Source organism: Hylobates moloch, unplaced genomic scaffold (assembly GCF_009828535.3).
Source record: "Hylobates moloch isolate HMO894 unplaced genomic scaffold, HMol_V3 SCAFFOLD_5, whole genome shotgun sequence".
Lineage (NCBI taxonomy): Eukaryota > Metazoa > Chordata > Mammalia > Primates > Hylobatidae > Hylobates > Hylobates moloch.
This window is the reverse complement of record NW_026652280.1, coordinates 131,623,520-131,641,838: the sequence shown is the minus strand read 5'-3', so window position 1 is coordinate 131,641,838 and position 18,319 is coordinate 131,623,520. Positions and strand designations below refer to the sequence as shown.

General features: G+C 39.4%; 1 protein-coding gene and 1 long non-coding RNA gene across 2 annotated transcripts in view; one reads left to right on the top strand and one right to left on the bottom strand.

Annotated features, from left to right (window-relative positions):
- The window catches only part of ALG14 (ALG14 UDP-N-acetylglucosaminyltransferase subunit), a 93,579-nt gene that overhangs the window by 71,596 nt on the left and 3,664 nt on the right, over positions 1-18,319 (bottom strand). The window contains exon 2 of the mRNA XM_032155306.2: positions 13,851-14,002. Coding sequence (XP_032011197.1) covers positions 13,851-14,002 — 152 coding nt within the window. The remainder of the gene's footprint in view (positions 1-13,850; positions 14,003-18,319) is intronic.
- LOC116469739 (uncharacterized) lies at positions 10,600-16,519 on the top strand. Its single transcript, XR_004248335.1, has 2 exons — positions 10,600-11,194; positions 16,018-16,519. It is a non-coding gene; the product is annotated as an uncharacterized LOC116469739 (long non-coding RNA).

Here is an 18,319-nt window from a genome sequence, read left to right as displayed (position 1 = left end):
GAACAATGCAGTAAACATTATGGACATACACAGAACTCTACAACAAACAACGGGGAATATAATTTCTTTTTAAGCACAGAAAATGTACTCAAACTCAAACATACCAGGCTACAAAGTAAGTCTCAACAAATACCAAGGAACTTCTTTTACAAGAGCACATTCTCCGCCCACAATGTCAGATTAGAGTTTTACAAAAAGTCCAGCTACATGTTACTTACAGACAACACATCCAAAAAATAAAAGCACATGAAGGTATCTAGTATAAGAATAGAAAGTTAGATATACTGACATCAGAAAAAATATATACTTTAAGAAAAAGCATTTTAAGGATAAAATAAGTCATTAAATACTGTAATAACAAAAAGTTCAACTGACCAGTAGCCTGTAACAATTTTAAATTTAAATGCATGTAATAAAATAGTCTCAAGATACACAAAACAAAATTGACACAACTACAAGAAGAAATTAAACCTATCATCAGAAAGGGAAATTTCATCATATCTCTTTCAGTAACAGCTAAGTCAAACATACAAAAGTGTCGTCAAGGTCACAGTAGATTTTAACAATACAATTAAAAAGCTTCATTTAATTGTCGTATGTAACAGACCATTAGAGAATACACATTTCTCTCACTGACACATGTAACAACTGACCACGTGTAAGAACATTAAGTAAATTTCAAGGCCATGAAAAAAATCTCAATAATTAAAAAAACCTTGGTCCTATACAGGCCAATTTTCTGACTATACAGAAACAAAATAATAAATCAGTTTAAAAAATTAGAGTTTTTTAAAATTTGAAATAATTAAAGGGTCAAAGAAAAATTCATAATGAGAACTTTGTGGTACCTAGAAATTAACAATAATAAAAGTGTTACATATCAAAATTTTTGAGATGCTGTAAAATGTTACCTAATGAGCAATTTATAGTCATACTTGTATTTGAATAAGGGCTGAAAATTAATGAGATAAAGATACAACTTAAAACATTGGAAAGAGAACAACAGTATAAACACAAAATCAGAAGCAATAAGGTTATAAAAATAGAAGGAGAAATTAAATAGAAAACAAGATACAACAGAGAAATAAAAAAGCTAAACACAGAAAAGAATATTAAAATTCCAGCCTGGGCAATATGGTGAAACCCTATCTCTTCCAAAAATACAAGTTTTTTTTTTTCTCTGTTGTATCTTGTTTTCTATTTAATTTCTCCTTCTATTTTTATAACCTTATTGCTTCTGATTTTGTGTTTTAACTGTAGTTCTCTTTCCAATGAAAAATACTAGGATAAAGATTTTTTTTTTTTTTTTTGAGACGGAGTCTTGCTCTGTCGCCCAGGCTGGAGTGCAGTGGCGCGATCTCGGCTCACTGCAAGCTCCGCCTCCCGGGTTCACGCCATTCTCCTGCCTCAGCCTCTCCGAGTAGCTGGGACTACAGGCGCCCGCCACCACGCCCGGCTAATTTTTTGTATTTTTGGTAGAGACGGGGTTTCACCGTGGTCTTGATCTCCTGACCTCGTGATCCGCCCGCCTCGGCCTCCCAAAGTGCTGGGATTACAAGCGTGAGCCACCGCGCCCGGCCCCTCAAAATACAAGTTAACCAGGCATGGGGCATGTGCCTATGTCCCAGCTACTTGGGAGGCTGAGGTGGGAAGATCACTGGAGCCCCAGAAGTCAAGGCTGCAGTGAGCTGTGATGGCACCATGGCACTCCAGCCTGGGTGACAGAGTGAGACCTTGTCTCAAACAACAAAAAAATGAATATTAAAATTGACAAATGTCTGGCTTCAAACAAGCAAAATTAGGAATGGAAAAGGGCACAAACTACAGCTACAGCACAAATTATAAAAATAACAAGAGAATATTATTGATAGGGTTTATATCTGTGTCCCCACCAAATCTCATGTCGAATTGTAATCCTCAGTGTTGAAGGAGGGGCCTGGTTGGAGGTGACTGGGTCATGGGGGTAGAGTTCTCATGAATGGTTGGTCATGATCTCCTTGGTACAGTATAGTGAGTGAGTTCTCACAGGATCTGTCTGTTTAAAAGTATGGAGCACTTCCCTCCACCCCTTCCTCCTGCTCTGCCCACGTGAAGTGCTGCCTCCTCCTCTGCCTTCTGCCATGATTGTAAGCTTCCTGAGGCCTCCCCAGAAGCAAAAGCTGCTATGTTCTTGTATAGCCTGCAGAACTGTGAGCCAATTAAACCTCTCTTCTTTTAAAATTACCCAGTCTTGGGTATTTCTTTATAGCAATGCAAGAACGACTAATACAATTATGAAAATATTTATGTCAATACATTTGCAAATTTACATAAAATGGACACATTCCTAGAAAAATGTCTTAACAACACTGATTTAAAAAGAAACACATAGCGGCCGGGCGCAGTGGCTCACGCCTGTAATTCCAGCACTTTGGGAGGCCGAGGTGGGTGGATCATGAGGTCATGAGATCGAGACCATCTTGGCCAACATGGTGAAACCCTGTCTCTACTAAAAATACAAAAATTAGCTGGGCATGCTAGCGTGTGCCTGTAGTCCCAGCTATTCAGGAGGCTGAGGCAGGAGAATCACTTGAACCTGGGAGGCAGAGGTTGCAGTGAGCCAAGATCGCACCACTGCACTCCAGCCTGGGCGACAGAGCAAGACTCCGTCTCAAAAAAAAAAAAAAAAAAAAAGAAACGCAAAGCTTGAAGAGTCCTATAGCCATTACAAAAAGAAGATATTAGGCCCTGGTGGTTTTATCTTAGACAAGTTCTGCAAAACTTAAAAATAATCAATTCCATGCTTACACAAATTCCTCCTGAGAATAAAAAGTTGTCTATACTCCACAGCTCATTTGATGAGAGTACTGTAACCTTGATACCAATACCAAAGAAAAGCATGAGAAAGGAAAAGTGCAATCTCACACATGAACATACATTTAAAAATCCAAAACAATATGTTTGCAAACCAAATCTAGCAATGTATTAAAATATAACACACCATAAACAAACTGAGTTTATTCCAGGAATTCAAGAATAGTTCATACCACGTACTTGGCCATATAAACAAGTAAAATTGGAACAACCATATTATCTCACATGCAGAAAAGACATTTGATAAAAATCAACAACCAAGTATGATTTAAGGTAAAACTCTTGGCACATTTTTAAAATCAGAAAGAATACAAGGGTGTCCACTACATTATTCTCTATTTGTTACTGTTCTGGAAGTTCTGACAAAATAAAATGAGAAAAACAAAAGGTGTAAGGATTAGAAAGAATTAGAACTATCACTATTTGCAGATGATTAGATTATCTTCACAGATAACAAAGATTCATAGCAAATTACCAGCTTTAATTAGAATGTAGCAAGTAGTTCTTCTAAGATTACTATACAAAAATCAAGTGTATCTCTACATACCACCAACACAGAAAATGTCACTAAAAGATATATTACTCCCAAAAGTAAAAAAAAAAACAAGATACTTAGAAATAAACACACCAAAGATATGCAAGACTCTTATAAAGACAATTAGAAATGTTACTGAAAAGCATTAAGGATATCTAAACAATGAAGAGAGAGAGAGATGAAGTTTCTGGATAGGAAGACATCATCATATGGATATAAGTTCTCCCCAAACTGATATATTCAATTTAATGCAAATAAAGATATCAACAAGATTCTTTCGTGAACTTGTCAAAACTAATTTAAAAACCTATGTAAGAAGGAAAGAAAAATTAAAACACTTCGGCCGGGCACGGTGGCTCACACCTGTAATCCTAGCACTGTGGGAGGCCCAGGCGGGCGGATCACGAGGTCAGCAGATCAAGACCATCCTGGTTAACATGGTGAAACCCCGTCTCTACTAAAAATACAAAAAAAAAAAAAAAAAAAAAATTAGCCGGGCGTGGTGGCCGGCACCTATAGTCCCAGCTACTCGGGAGGCTGAGGCAGGAGAATGGCATGAACCCGGAAGGCAGAGCTTGCAGTGAGCAGAGATGTGCCACTGCACTCCAGCCTGGGCTACAGAGTGAGACTCTGTCTCAAAAAAAGAAAAACAAAAAAAACACTTCTGAAGGATAAAGCTAAGGGAGTTTGGTACTGGGTGAGGGACAGACAAACAAACCAGTTAACAGAATAAAGAGCTAGGCTGAACAGCTATATAATAGAAGCAGAAAAAAAAAAGAATAGAGAGCTAAGATACAGACCTATACACACACAAAAACTTGACGTATCAGTGGTGGCACTGCAGAAATGGACTGTTGAATAAATGGTGCTGGGCTGGGCCCCTGTTTTGCCATATGGAAATCAGATCTCTTTCAAACATTATACAGAAAAAAATCAATTCCAGATGAATTAAAGACAAGTGTGAAAAGCAAAATGTGCCCAGGCACAGTGGCTCATGTTTGTAATCCTAGCACTTTGGGAGGCCAAGGTGGGCAGACTGCTTGAGTCCAGGAGTTCGAGACCAGCCTGGGCAACATGGAGAAATTCTGTCTCTACAAAAAATACAAAAATTAGCCAGGTGTGGTGGTGCGCTCCCATAGTCCCAGCGACTTAGAAGGCTGAGGTGGGAGGATTGCCTCAGCTGGGAAGATCGAGGCTGCAGTGAGCTGTGATCACGCCACTGCACTCCAGCCTGGGTGACAGAGTGACACATTGTCTCAAAAAAAGAAAAGAAAAATATTAAAACTTCTAGAAAATAACACTTGAGTATAACTCTATGACCTTTAAGTCCTAAGGGAAAATATAAATTTGGATTCGTAAAGGAAAATATAAACATTAAAATCTAAAACTTCTGGCTGGGCGTGGTGGCTCACGCCTGTAATCCCAGCACTTTGGGAGGCCGAGGCGGGTGGATCACGAGGTCAGGAGTTCGAGACCAGCCTGGCCAACACAGTGAAACCCCGTTTCTACTAAAAATACAAAAATTAGCTGGGCATGGTGGCGCACACCTGTAGTCCCAGCTACTAGGAGGCTAAGGCTGGAGAATTGCTTGAACCCAGGAGGTGGAGGTTGTAGTGAGCCAAGATCAGGCCACTGCACTCCAGCCTGGGCAACAGAGCGAGACTCTGGCTCAAAAAAAAAAAAAATCTAAAACTTCTCTTCATATAAAACAGTGAAAGAATAAGCAGGAAGAAAATGTATACAGTTTTATATAAATATAAATAAATATATATATACAAACACATATACACGCACACAACTCTGTTGTATGGATAAGGAAATATATTGTCCATGTAACCTTCCAAGAAACATATATATGCGCATGCACACACAGTTAGTCCTCCAGATCTATGGGTTCTGCATCCGTGGATTCAATCAACCATGGATCGAAAATATTTTGGGAAAAGAATGGATAACTGTACCTGTACTGGACATGTACAGGCCTTTTTCCCCTTGTCATTATTTCCTAAATAATACAGTATAACAACTATTTACATAGTATTTACACTGTATTAGGTATTATAAATAACCTGAAGGTTATTTAAAGTATATGGGAGGATGAGCAATGTGCAAATACTACATCATCTTATAAAAGGGACTTGAGCATCTGTGGATTTTGGCATCCGTGCAAGGTTGTGAAAATACATGCATGCACGCACACACACACAGATGGTCATTTCTCCTTAGATGACCATCTGTGTGTGTGTGTGTGTGTGTGTGTGTGTAGATATATACATATGACCTATATATAATATGAAAAAGGATTAGTTTACAGAATAGACAAGTAGAAAAAAGAGAAGAAAATGGTCCTAAATTGAAGAAAGATCATAAGAGTCCACTGAATTCGAGAAAGAATTAATAAGAAAACAGACATGTAGACATGGCCTGATTAAATTTCAGAATTCTAAGGAAAGAGAATCAAACTAGGATCGAAGGTCTTTTCTGGAACTCTGACTGCTGGAAGAGAATGGAATAGTATTTACACACTCTGAGAGGAAAAAATTGTGGCATTACAATTAGTATTGTACATCAAGCCAAACAACTGTAGGGATATTATGTCACTGTAAAGATATCTTCAGGCCGGGCACGGTGGGATCACCCCTGTAATCCCAGCACTCTGGGAGGCCGAGGTGGGCAGATCATGAGGTCAGGACATCGAGACCATCCTGGCCAACATGGTGAAACCCCGTCTCTACTAAAAATACAAAAATTAGCTGGGCATGGTGGCGCGTGCCTGTAATCCCAGCTACTTGGGAGGCTGAGGCAGGAGAATCACTTGAACCAGGGAATTGGAAGTTGCTGTGAGCCAAGATCATGCCACTGCACTCCTGCCTGGCGACAAAGCGAGACTCCATCTGAAAAAAAAAAAAAAAAAAAAAAAAAAAAAGATATTTTCAGAGATGATAGCCGGCACAGTGGCTCATGCCTGTAATCCCAGCATTTTCGGAGGCCGAGGCGATCAGATCACTTGAGGTCAGAAGTTTGAGACCAGCCTGGCCAACATGGCAAAACCCCATCTTTACTAATAATACCAAAAAAATTAGCTGGGCGTCGTGGCACATGCCTGTAATCCTGACTACTCGGGAGGCTGAGTCAGGAGAATCACTTGAACCCAGGAAGTGGAGGTTGTGGTGAGCTGAGATAGCGCCACTGCGCTCCAGCCTGGACAACAGAGTGAGATTCATTCTAAAAAAAAAAAGATACTTTCAGAGCTGAAAAGACTCTGGAAATATATTGTCCATATAACCTTTCTCAGAAAAAAAAAAAAAAATACTGAAGGAAACACTTGAGCCAAATAGAAAACAAAATGAAATCAGAAGACATGGTATACAAGAAACAGTGGTAAGTTAAGACTATATAACTGTTGATGTTATGATGAGATTTAATTAAAAAGTGATACTCGAGCTAGGAGAAAGCTAATGAAAATCTATTCTAGAGTTTTTAAAATTTTATTTTCTCTCCTCTCATTCTTGACATTTCATGATTCTTTTCCCTCATATTTGCCTTATTGCCTGGAGAATTCCTTTAGCCTGACTTTCAACTCACGAATAAGGTTTTCGGCTATATTTAACCTGATAATTACTGACTCAGAACTTTTAATTTTGATAAGCACTTTGTTTTAATTTCCAAGGAATCTTTCTTGTTTTAACATTGCTTCCCTTATAAAATAGATTATTCTTGGCTGGGCGCAGTGGCTCATGCCTGTAATCCCAGCACTTTGAGAGGCTGAGGTGAGTGGATCACGAGGTCAGGAGTTCGAGACCAGCCTGGCCAACATGGTGAAACAAAATTTTTGGGTAGGTGGCGGGCACCTGTAACCAACTATGGGGCTGAGGCAGGAGAACCTTTGAACCGGCATGGAAGGTTGCAGACTGAGATCACATGACAGGGCGAGACTCTGTCTCAAAAAAAAAAAAAAAAAAAAAAAAAGATTATTCTGGTTTATTTGGAATATCTCCTTGAATTTCAATGATAATATGAAACTTTAAAAGTTATTTTCTTTTTTTCTTCCTCTTTTTAAGTTTCTTGTGATCACTCAGGAGCTAAAAAGTTACTTTGTTTCTATGTTAACTTTTGGGAGGGGCCCTTATTTTTGAATCTGTTAATTATCTTCACAATATCTAATCATATTTCGTTCTCAGCTTATTATAAATGAAAGTCTAGATTAGTGTCATCTGATAGAACTTTCTGCAATGATAAAAATGTTCTGTTCTATATAATCCAAAATGGTAGCTACTAGCCACATGTGGCTACTGAGCATTAGAAATGAGGCTAGTGCCACCGAGGGACCAAATTTTAAATTTTACTTAGTTTTAATTAATTTAAATTGAAATACATGTAGCCACATATGGCTAGTGGCTACTATACTGGACAGTGCAGGTCTAGATTGTTAATTATACTTGGCTAATATGGGCTCTTCCAGCAAATGTATTGATCACTATTGATTTCTTCAGCAAGACCCCACCTTTTCCTAGTCTGGTGAGCTCCATGGAAGGTACAAAAGATGGCTGAGCTGAAGTGTAGAAAAAGACCATGAGGGAAACCCTCCAACCTTAGTAAGGCTTGGCAGGAAGGTGTCTATCTCTGCTTCTTTGTCTTTCTGTCCCTTACCACCTCCCATCAACACCCTCCTATACACACACACACACACATGCACACACACACAGTGTGGTACCCAGTGGTGGCCAGCAGAAATGTTAATGCAATCTCCCTCAACAGTTCATTTGCATCTCTGCAGAGCTCTTCCCAGTTTCAGATTCATGAGTAGAGGCTCTTTTAGGAATGGAGTAGAATTTTCTCTCTAACAGTGGCTGCATTGCCCCAGTACGAAAGTGTTAGTAAAAGGAAGTTGAACAGAGATGCTCAGTCCTACACTGCACTTTGAAAATACAAAATAATGGCACCATAAAAATCCAAAATCTGGCTGGGCACGGTGGCTCATGCCTGTAATCCCAGCACTTTGAGAGGCTGAGGCGGGCAGATCATGAGGTCAGGAGATCGAGACCATCCTGGCCAACATGGTAAAACCCCGTATCTACTAAAAAAAAAAAAAAAATTATCCAGGCACGATGGCAGGCGCCTGTACTCCCAGCTACTCGGGAGGCTGAGGCAGGAGAATCGCTTGAACCCAGGAGGCAGAGGCTGCAGTGAGCCGAGATCACACCACTGCACTCCAGCCTGGGTGACAAAGCGAGACTCTGTTTAAAAAAAAAAAAAAAATAAATAAATAAAAATAAAAATCCAAAATATTTAGCTTTCTTGTCAATGTGAAGCAAACCCAACTTACTTGGTTCTAAGTGTTGTGATGCACAGTATATAACAATCTTCCAAATGTTTCACTAAACCATGAAATCATTCAGTAAATAAACAATACATATGGTGACAGACCAAGAGGGAAATATTTAATACATATTCTAAATTAAAAATAGAGCCTCCAAATGAGATGCAACTTGAGAAACAACCTGCACACTAGTAGTTGGGTCAAACCAAAGATACCTGCTCCTTATGCTGAAAAACACAGTAACAATTTTGTGATTATTTTGCTCTTTGTACATTTTTAAGTGCTCTATACCACTGGTAAACTAGACTTTTCACATTATTCTTCTGTGAAAAATCATCATCATTTTCTCCAAATTCTCTACCGTTTCTCAAATACACCCTAAGATAAGAGATTAAATGACATTTTTAGTCTCTGATGCCTTAGATGAGAATTTCCAGGGCATTCTTCTCCTACTAAGTCTTTTGAATTGGAAAATAATACACAACATCAGCAGGGTAGTTATGTAGGAGAAGCAAAGGATTTGGAGGAGATGTCTAGGTATGTGACACATATTTGGCAGGACTCTGGTTAAGTTATTTATACCTTTGAGCCTCGATTTTTCTCATTTGTAAAATGAGGATACTATTATCTGTCTCACAAGAATGAAAAGAACACTTACTAGTATACTCAATAGTCTCTATTTTCTCCTTTTACACTTAAAAAAAAATCACCTGCTATTTCTAGACTTTCACACTTTCTAAAAGGGAAAAGTTGTTGTTTTGCATTATATGTCAAAGAGACTTTCCTGGTCGGGTGCAGTGGCTCACGCCTGTAATCCCAGTACTTGGGAGGCCAAGGTGGGCAGATCACTTGAGGTCAGGATTTTGAGACCAGCCTGGCCAACATGGTGAAACCCTGGCTCTACTAAAATACAAAAATTAGGCAGTCGTGGTGGCACATGCCTGTAGTCCCAGCTACTCTTGGGAGGCTGAGGCAGGAGAATCACTTGAACCTGGGAGGCGGAGGTTGCAGTGAGCCGAGATTGTGATGATGCACTGCAGCCTGGGTAACAGAGCTAGACTCCATCTCAAAAAAAAAAAAAAAAAAAAGACTTTCCCAAAATAGTTCAATGTAAATATTTACATTCAGTGAACTACTGTCCCCCTAAAATTCATGTCCACCTGGAATCTATGAATGTGACCTTATTTAGAAATAATATCACTGCAGATATGATCAAGTTAAGATGAGGTCCTTCTGAATTAGAGTGGGCCCTAAATCCAACAGGTATCCTCATAAAAAAGGCATGTGAAGACAGAGATACAGAAAAGGTCATATGATGGTGGAAGCCGAGATTAGAGTGATGTAGCTGCAAGCTAAGGAAGGCCAAGCATTGCTGGCAACCACTAGAAGCCAGGAGGAAGCAAGGAGGGATTCTTCTTCAGAACCTCCGGAGGGAGTATGGCCCCATGACGCCTTGATTTCAGACTTCTACCCTTCAGAAATATGAGAAAATACATTTCTATTGTTTTAAGCCACCCAGTTTATGGGTGGCAAAAACCCAGTTTTGTTACAGCAACCCTAAGAAACTAATACAGTATTGATTCCTAAAACAAAAATGAAATCATTTTGGCTTATTTTCCACAGAAGAAAAAAAGTACCACACATTTTGCTATAGCTGAATGATAGCAAGCTGATTTACATACCGATCTTGTTTGACGTGGATTTTTTGAGAAGACATTTTAGTAGTATGTTAGTTGGGGATGATGTTTACAAACGACCAAAAGTTAACTCAAACAGCCTTAAGAGTGTGTGTGTGTGTGTGTGTGTGTCACAAAGGTGGGAACAAAGGAAGTGATGTAGGGTTCTAGGAGTGGATCCTGATTTCCCAAGAAAAGAACCACCAACCCAGGACCAACACAGCTATAGCAGGGCCTCTTGAGTCACTGAAGGCAGCACCAGACACTGGCTTCTCCTCTCTTCCTGTACATTATCTTCATTCTTCTATCTATAGACTACCTTTATCTTCTAAGTGAAAACATGACTGTCAGCAGCTTTCAAGCTTTATCATTTACAGAGCTTGCCTGAAGACAGACTGATTCCATTCTCTAGGTCTCCAAGCCCAAAACGCTCAGAGAAAGACTTCGATTGGTCTGAGTTAGGCCAGCTGTCCACCCCTGAACTATCCAAAGCAGCCCTGCAGCTGGGCCGTTCCCAGAGAGAGGGATGGATAAAGGCACTCACTCTACACAAGGAACAGCTCTAGTTTCCTTCCTTAATTAAGAAGTAGTTTCACTTAAAAAAAAAAAATCTCTAAACACTGACTAGAATGCTATAATGAAGTGAGCAACCAGGGGTAAAGAAGTACTAATAATTTCAAAGGCAGACACAAGTATGATTTGGAGAAGAAACAGCAGTCATAGATAAATCAAATTATCAATAAATGTAACACATTGATAGAGAGCTTTAATGAAGAGCCAATAAGCACATGAACTGGATGCATCGTGTATGTAAGTATAAATAAAATAATTTTCACTATTGGAATTCAATGAAAAACTGCTTTCTCTATTTAAAAGAATAAAAAATTAACCAACCATTTTTTTTCCTTCAAGTTCCAGGGTATGTGTGCAGGATGTGCAGGTTTATTACACAGGTAAACGTGTGCCACGGTGGTTTGCTGCACAAATTAATCCATTACCTAAGTATTAAGCCCAGCATCCATTAACTATTCTGCCTGATGCTCTACCTCCCTCAACCCCTCCCTTCAACAGGCCCCAGTGTGTGTTGTTCCCCCATATGTACCCATGTATTCTCATCGTTCAGCTCCTACTTATAAGTGAAAATGTGCGGTATTTAGTTTTCTGTTCCCACGTTAGTTTGCTGAGGATAACGGCTTCTGGCTCCATCCATGTCCCTGCAAAGGACATGATCTTGTTCCTTTTTATTGCTGCACAGTATTCCATAGTGTATATGTACCACATTTTCTTTATCCATTCTATCATTGATGGGCATTTGGGTTGATTCCATGTCTTTGCTATTGTGAATAGTGCTGCAGTGAACATATGTGTGCATGTATCTTTACAACAGATTGATTTACATTCCTTTGGGTACATACCCAGTAATGGGATTGCTAGGTCAAGTGGTATTTCTGCCTCTAGATTTCTGAGGAGTCGCCACACTATCTTCCACAATGGTTGAACTAATTTACAGTCCCACCAATAGTGTAAAAGCATTCCTTTTTCTCCACAACCTCACCAACATCTGTTGTTTCTGGACTTTTTAATAATCGCCATTCTGAGTGGTGTGAGATGGTATCTCATTGTGGTTTTGATTTGCATTTCTCTAATGATCAGTGATGTTGAGCTTTCTTTCATATGTTTGTTGGCTGCATGAATGTCTTCTTTTGAGAAGTGTCTGTTCATGTCCTTTGCCCACTTTTTAATAACACTGTTTTTTTCTTGTAAATTTGTTTAAGTTCCTTGTAGACTCTGTATATTAGACCTTTGTCAGATGGACATATTGCAAAAATTTTCTCCAATCCTGTAGGTTGTCTGTTCACTCTGATGAGTTTCTTTTGCTGTGCACAAGCTCTTTAGTTTAATTAGATCCCATTTTTCAATTTTTACTTTTGTTGCAATTGCTTTTGGCATTTTCATCATAAAATCTTTGCCCATGCCTATGTCCTGAATACTACTGCTTAGATTTTCTTCTAGGGTTTTTTATAATTTTGGGTTTTACATTTATGTCTTTAATCCACCTTGAGTTAGTTTTTGTATAAAGTGTAAGGAAGGAATCCAGTTTCAATTTTCTGCATATGGCTAGCCAGTTCAACTCCTTGCAAAATAGAAAATCCCTTCCCCATTGCTCGTTTTTGTCAGGTTTGTAGATCAGATGGTTCTAAGTGTGTGGTCTTATTTCTGAGTTCTCTATTCTGTTCCATTGGTCTGTATCTGTTTTTGTACAAGTACCATGCTGTTTTGGTTACTGTAGCCTTGCAGTATAGTTTGAAGTCAGGTAGCATGATGCCTCCAGCTTTGTTCTTTTTGCTTAGGATTGTCTTGGCTATTCGGGCTCCTTTTTGGTTCCATATGAATTTTAAAATAGTTTCTTATAATTCTGTGAAGAGTAAATGGTGGTTTAATGGGAATAGCATTGGATCTATAAATTACTTTGGGCAGTATAGCCATTTTCACAATATTGATTCTTCCTATCCATGAACATGGAATGTATCTCCATTTGTGTCCTCTCTGATTTCACTGAGCAGTGGTTTGTAGTTCTCCTTGAAGAGGTCCTTCACTTCCCTTGTTAGCTATATTCCTAGGTATTTTATTCTTTTTGTAGTGATTGTGAATGGGAGTTCATTCATGATTTGGGTTTCCGCTTGCCTGTTGTTGGTGTATAGGAATGCTAGTGATTCTGCACATTGATTTTGTCTCCTGAGACTTGGCTAAAGTTGCTTATCAGCTTAAGAAGCTTTTGGACTGAGACGATGGGATTTTCTAGATATAGGATCATGTCATCTGCAAACAAGGATAATTTGACTTCTTCTCTCCCTATCTGAATACACTTCATTTCTTTCTCTTTCCTGATTGCCCTGGCCAGAACTTCCAATACTATGTTGAATAGGAGTGGTGAGAGAGGGCATCTTTGTCTCGTGCCAATTTTCCAGGGGAATGCTTCCAGCTTTTGTCCATTCAGTATGATATTGGCTCTGGGTTTGTTATACATGGCTCTTATTATTTTGAGGTATGTTCCTTCAATACCTAGTTTATTGACAGTTTTTAACATGAAAGGATGTTGAATTTTATCAAAGGACTTTTCTGTGTCTATTGAGATAATTATGTGGTTTTTGTCTTTAGTTCTGTTTATGTGATGAACTACATTTATTGATTTGCGTATGTTGAATCAACCTTGCATCCTGGGCATGAAGCCAACTTGATCATGGTGTATAAACTTTTTGATGTGCTAAGCAACCATTTTCTAATTTGAAGATTTATTTTATAGAAATTCATATCTTTTGGTAGCAAAGGAAATGTATTTCATCACCAGTAAACATTTGACTGCCCATTGTGGGTAGGGCACTGAAGTGCCATGAGATTATTTCTAGAGATAATTAAACTCAATGTACAACTTGTAATTTTCTTAGAAATAGAAATTGTCACTTACCATGTTACTAGGGTCTCTATCAGCTCGATCTAGTTCAAAAGAATTTATTTTATTGGCACTCATTTCATCAGTGTCAGCAATGACATAATATCTAGGTGAGTAGGCATTGGACAAGCTCCCAAGCAGCCTCAGGATCTCGGTGGTATGGCCACCTGGAAAAAATATCAGAAGTCCTAAGATTAAGAAACCCACAATGGACATACCCATTTCACCATGTTATACCAATATCATGGTTTCAGGTTGGGGTGGGGGGGGGCACTGTAATTGTGTATTTCTCAGAAGACACAAGGAACATTTGAAAACAATAAATCTATGCCCTTGTATAAATACAACTTTTATATCAAAAGAAGATAACACATGTATAAAAATAAAATCAGCACTAGCAGTAAGTACTAAGGAAGGCACAAAACAGTATAAGACATAGCTCTTGCTATCAAGAAGACTGGTGAGAAAGGGGCAAGTCACATATATGAAGACAAAGAAGATGCAAGACAGCAAGAAAAACTAAAATGTGAAGGGTAAGCAAACGGTTATGAAAAATCAATACCTTAAGAATAAGAAAGAACCCCGGAAAAGGCTGAGATGACTTGAAAGGTGAAGATAAGGGAGAGATAGGAGTAGGGAGGCCAGTGGGTGGAGATGGGGATTGTTAGGGCATGAGATGACAAGATCTGAAACACGTGTTCAAAGAGTGATAGGAATACTGGGAAGAAGGGTACGGGTGAAATAAGTTCACAAAGGCAGGATGGGAAAAGGGAAGCCAGTCACTGAAGGTTCTGTATAGAGAAGTAAGGTGAAGGGGGCATGAGCACCGACCAGCAGGGCTTGGGCCTTCCTAAGAAACATTTTTTGTTCACCACTGTAACCCCAGCTCTTATCAGAGGTCTCAGCACACTGCAGGTCCTCAAATATTTATCAGCTTCACCAAATGAGTAATCTTCAGTTTCTGAAGTCATACAGTCTCCAAAATTTTAATACACTAATTTCAAAAGCATAAATTTAAAAATCAACTGTGTTCATTGGACCATGAAAACATTGTTCATGAAAACAACAATAGAATATCTACCTATCTATAAACCATTTAAGCAAAACAAACTCCTTATCAAGGAGCCCTACCACACCTATTTCAGTCTCGTTTCACAAGCTCTGTGCCTCAGTCAGGTTGATGTCCTTAACATTCTCTGCATTCATCTTATTCCTTACTCACTCCTTGCCTCTGGTCATGCTGCTCCCCCTACCTACAAGGCTTCTTCCACCCCACCTCCCTTATTGTTGTAAGAAAAAGTATATAGTGATACAAGAACACAAACAAAGATAAGTTAAACATGAGTTTCCCCCCAACACAAATTCCCTCCACCCCCTCACCCACCCCCAGATGGAGTTTCACGCTTGTTGCCCAGGCTGGAATACAATGGTGCGATCTCGGCTCACTGCAACCTCCACTTCCCAGGTTCAGGCGACTCTCCTGCCTCAGCCTCCTGAGTAGCTGCAATTACACGCGTGCACCACCACGTCCGGCTAATTTTTGTATTTTTAGCAGAGACAGAGTTTCACCATGTTAGACTGGTCTTGAACTCCTGACCTCAGGTGATCCACCCACCGGGCCTCCCAAAGTACTGGGATTACAGGCGTGAGCCACCATGCCAGGCCCACATTTTTTTTTTTAATAGTAGAAAGGAAAGGATTTCGTTCTAGATTCCATAAGGAATTATATATAGAAACAAATTTGGCATAGATTTAGTGTGAGTTTCAGGAATTAAAATCATACATTAGCTTTATAACCTGTCACCCATCTTCTTGACTGGGGCATATAATTTACACATCTGGTTTATACTCATTTTAGCATCTTTGGTTTTAGCCTCGAAAAGAAAACAAAAAAGTTAGGCCGGGTGCGGTGGCTCACGCCTGTAATCCTAGCTACTCAGGAGGCTGAGGCAGGAGAATCACTTGAGACTGCACTCCAGCCTGGGCAACAGAGCGAGACTCTGTCTCAAAAAAGAAAAAAGAAAGAAGTGGTGGTACTCCAAGTAGGTATTTGTTTTCACAGCTGGAATAATTAAGGATAAAACCTAATATCCACAACATCTTCCACTACAATTAAAACTTCATTATACCTGCTTTAATAGTCTTTTTTTTTCCTCTTTTTTTTTTTTTTTTGTTTGTTAAGGAAACCCTCACTGAATACTGTGAAAGTTGTCAGGATAAAAATAGAGTCACTTGTGACAAAATGGAGCTGGGAAAGGCCATGAAGGAAGGGTTCTTAATGCTCAATCGCCTGAAAACAAGAACTATCACAAAAGACTATACCAAAACCACAACCTTGTACAAAGGCCACTGCAACCTTATGCAAAAAAAATACTTCTGCAAGGACATCTGCCCAGCAGTTGCCTGCCTAACCTTGGACTGATGCCACCCTTATTATTGATCCCTGTAAGCAAGGATAATTGTTTCAAACTACTTATGTAACTCTCCCCATTTTAGCTTTAAAAATCGCTGTCTTCCCTTGCCTCTTTGAATGTGCCCATAGTTTACTCGGCATGTGTGCTCCACACTACAATGCTTACTCTTGAATACACTTATTATCTTTGGAGAATCTCTCTCTGTTATTTAGCTTGACAGTATATTCACTGAAAATGTAAACTTGTTACTGAATAAAGTCGTTAACATGATGGATTTTGTCTTCCATTTTACTCTTTCATTAAGATACATTTTTTTGAGAATAAGATTCTCTAAGTTCTACCTTAAAATATATCCAGCATCCGATCATTTCTCACCATTTCTTTTGCTATCCCCTGCTCCAGGCCACTATCACCTCTCACTTGGATTATGAACAGTTTCCTGATCTGTTCCCTGACCCACTTCCCCTACAGTCTATCTCAACATAACATCCCGTGTGACCCTATTCGAGTTGATTATTTACTTCTGCTCAAAATCCTCCACTGGCTTCATGTCTCATGTGGAATAAAAGACTTCTTATACTCTGACCTCAACTATGTTCCCTCTTGGAGCTCATCTCCTGTTCCTCCCCGCTTACTCAGCCTACTCTAATCACTCTAACCTCCTTGCTGTTGGCTGTCATCTCCCCAAGAAGGCTTTCCCTGACAATCTTCATAAAAAGCAATGCCCCTTCCCCAAATCGTAGTGTTTATCACTGCATAACTTACTATGTAGTCTATTTATTTGTTTTGCTTTTTATCTCCCTCTATCCATGCCTCACTACAAGGCAAGCACCATACTATGAGGGCAGGGATTTGTGTTTGTTACTGCTGTACCTCCTATTCCTAGAAATAGCAGGCCGTCCTATTGAATGAAAGAATGAATGAAAGTTTGATATTAAATCTAACATTTGCCTAAGAAAGCTGTATTGTGTTTCAAAGAAAAGTAGTTTTGGAAAATGTTCTCTGAACAGAAGTGATCTACTAATAATTTTTTATTTTTTATTTTTTGCTCTGTTGCCCAGGCTGGAGGGCGGTGGTGCGATCTCGGCTCACTGCAACCTCTGCCTCCTGGGTTCAAGCGATTCTCCTGCCTCAGCCTCCTGAGTAGCTGGCATTACAGGCACCCGCCACCACGCCCAGCTAATTTTTTTGTATTTCTTAGTAGAGATAGGGTTTTGCCATGTTGGCCAGGCTGGTCTTGAACTCCTGACCTCAGGTAATCCACCTGCCTCAGCCTCCCAAATTGCTGGGATTACAAGCGTGAGCCACAGTGCCTGGCCTACTAATAATATTTTATGATATCTAAAGAGTAAATGTTGCTTGGTCTTCAAGGTAAATATTGAAAATGTCTTCTTCCTCCTCCAAAATTTTGGGCATGAACTATTAAACTGCTTATTTGATTACAAGTCTTCCTTTAACTGGCATGGTTCTTTCAGGCCCTTGATACCTTCCTACCCTCAATAATTTGAATGAAGGCACCATTTGCCAGATGAATTACCAAGCTTAATTTTGGTTTCTAGTCCACCAAATGTAACACTATCAAGTGAATGGTTCTAACATCCATCCATCTGTTCAAGTCAGAAACCTGGAAATCACCCTTCAGTCCTTCCCTCCCACATCCTCTACTTTCAATCCACAGTTGTGGATTTAACTCCTAAATCTTCCAATCTCATCTGAATGCGATTGCTTTTCTCCAGCCCCACACCTATCATTCCAGTCAGGCCATTTTTATCTGTTATCTGAAATATTCAAAAGGCTCCTATTTGTTTCTCTACTTCTGTCTTTATCAAGACATTCTTTTGACAAAGTGGGCTGAATAATCTTTGTGAAAGCTGATTGAAGTGGGTGACTCTCCACTGAAAAAGATAAGCCATGTGTGGTGGCACGTGCCTGTGGTACCAGCTACTCAGGAGGCTGTCTCAGAATCGCTTGATCCCAGGATTTAGAGAAAAGCCTGGGTATATAACAAGAGTCTGTCTTAAAAACAAAAAACAAAACAAAACTTCAAAAGCTCCTTTTGCCACCAAGACT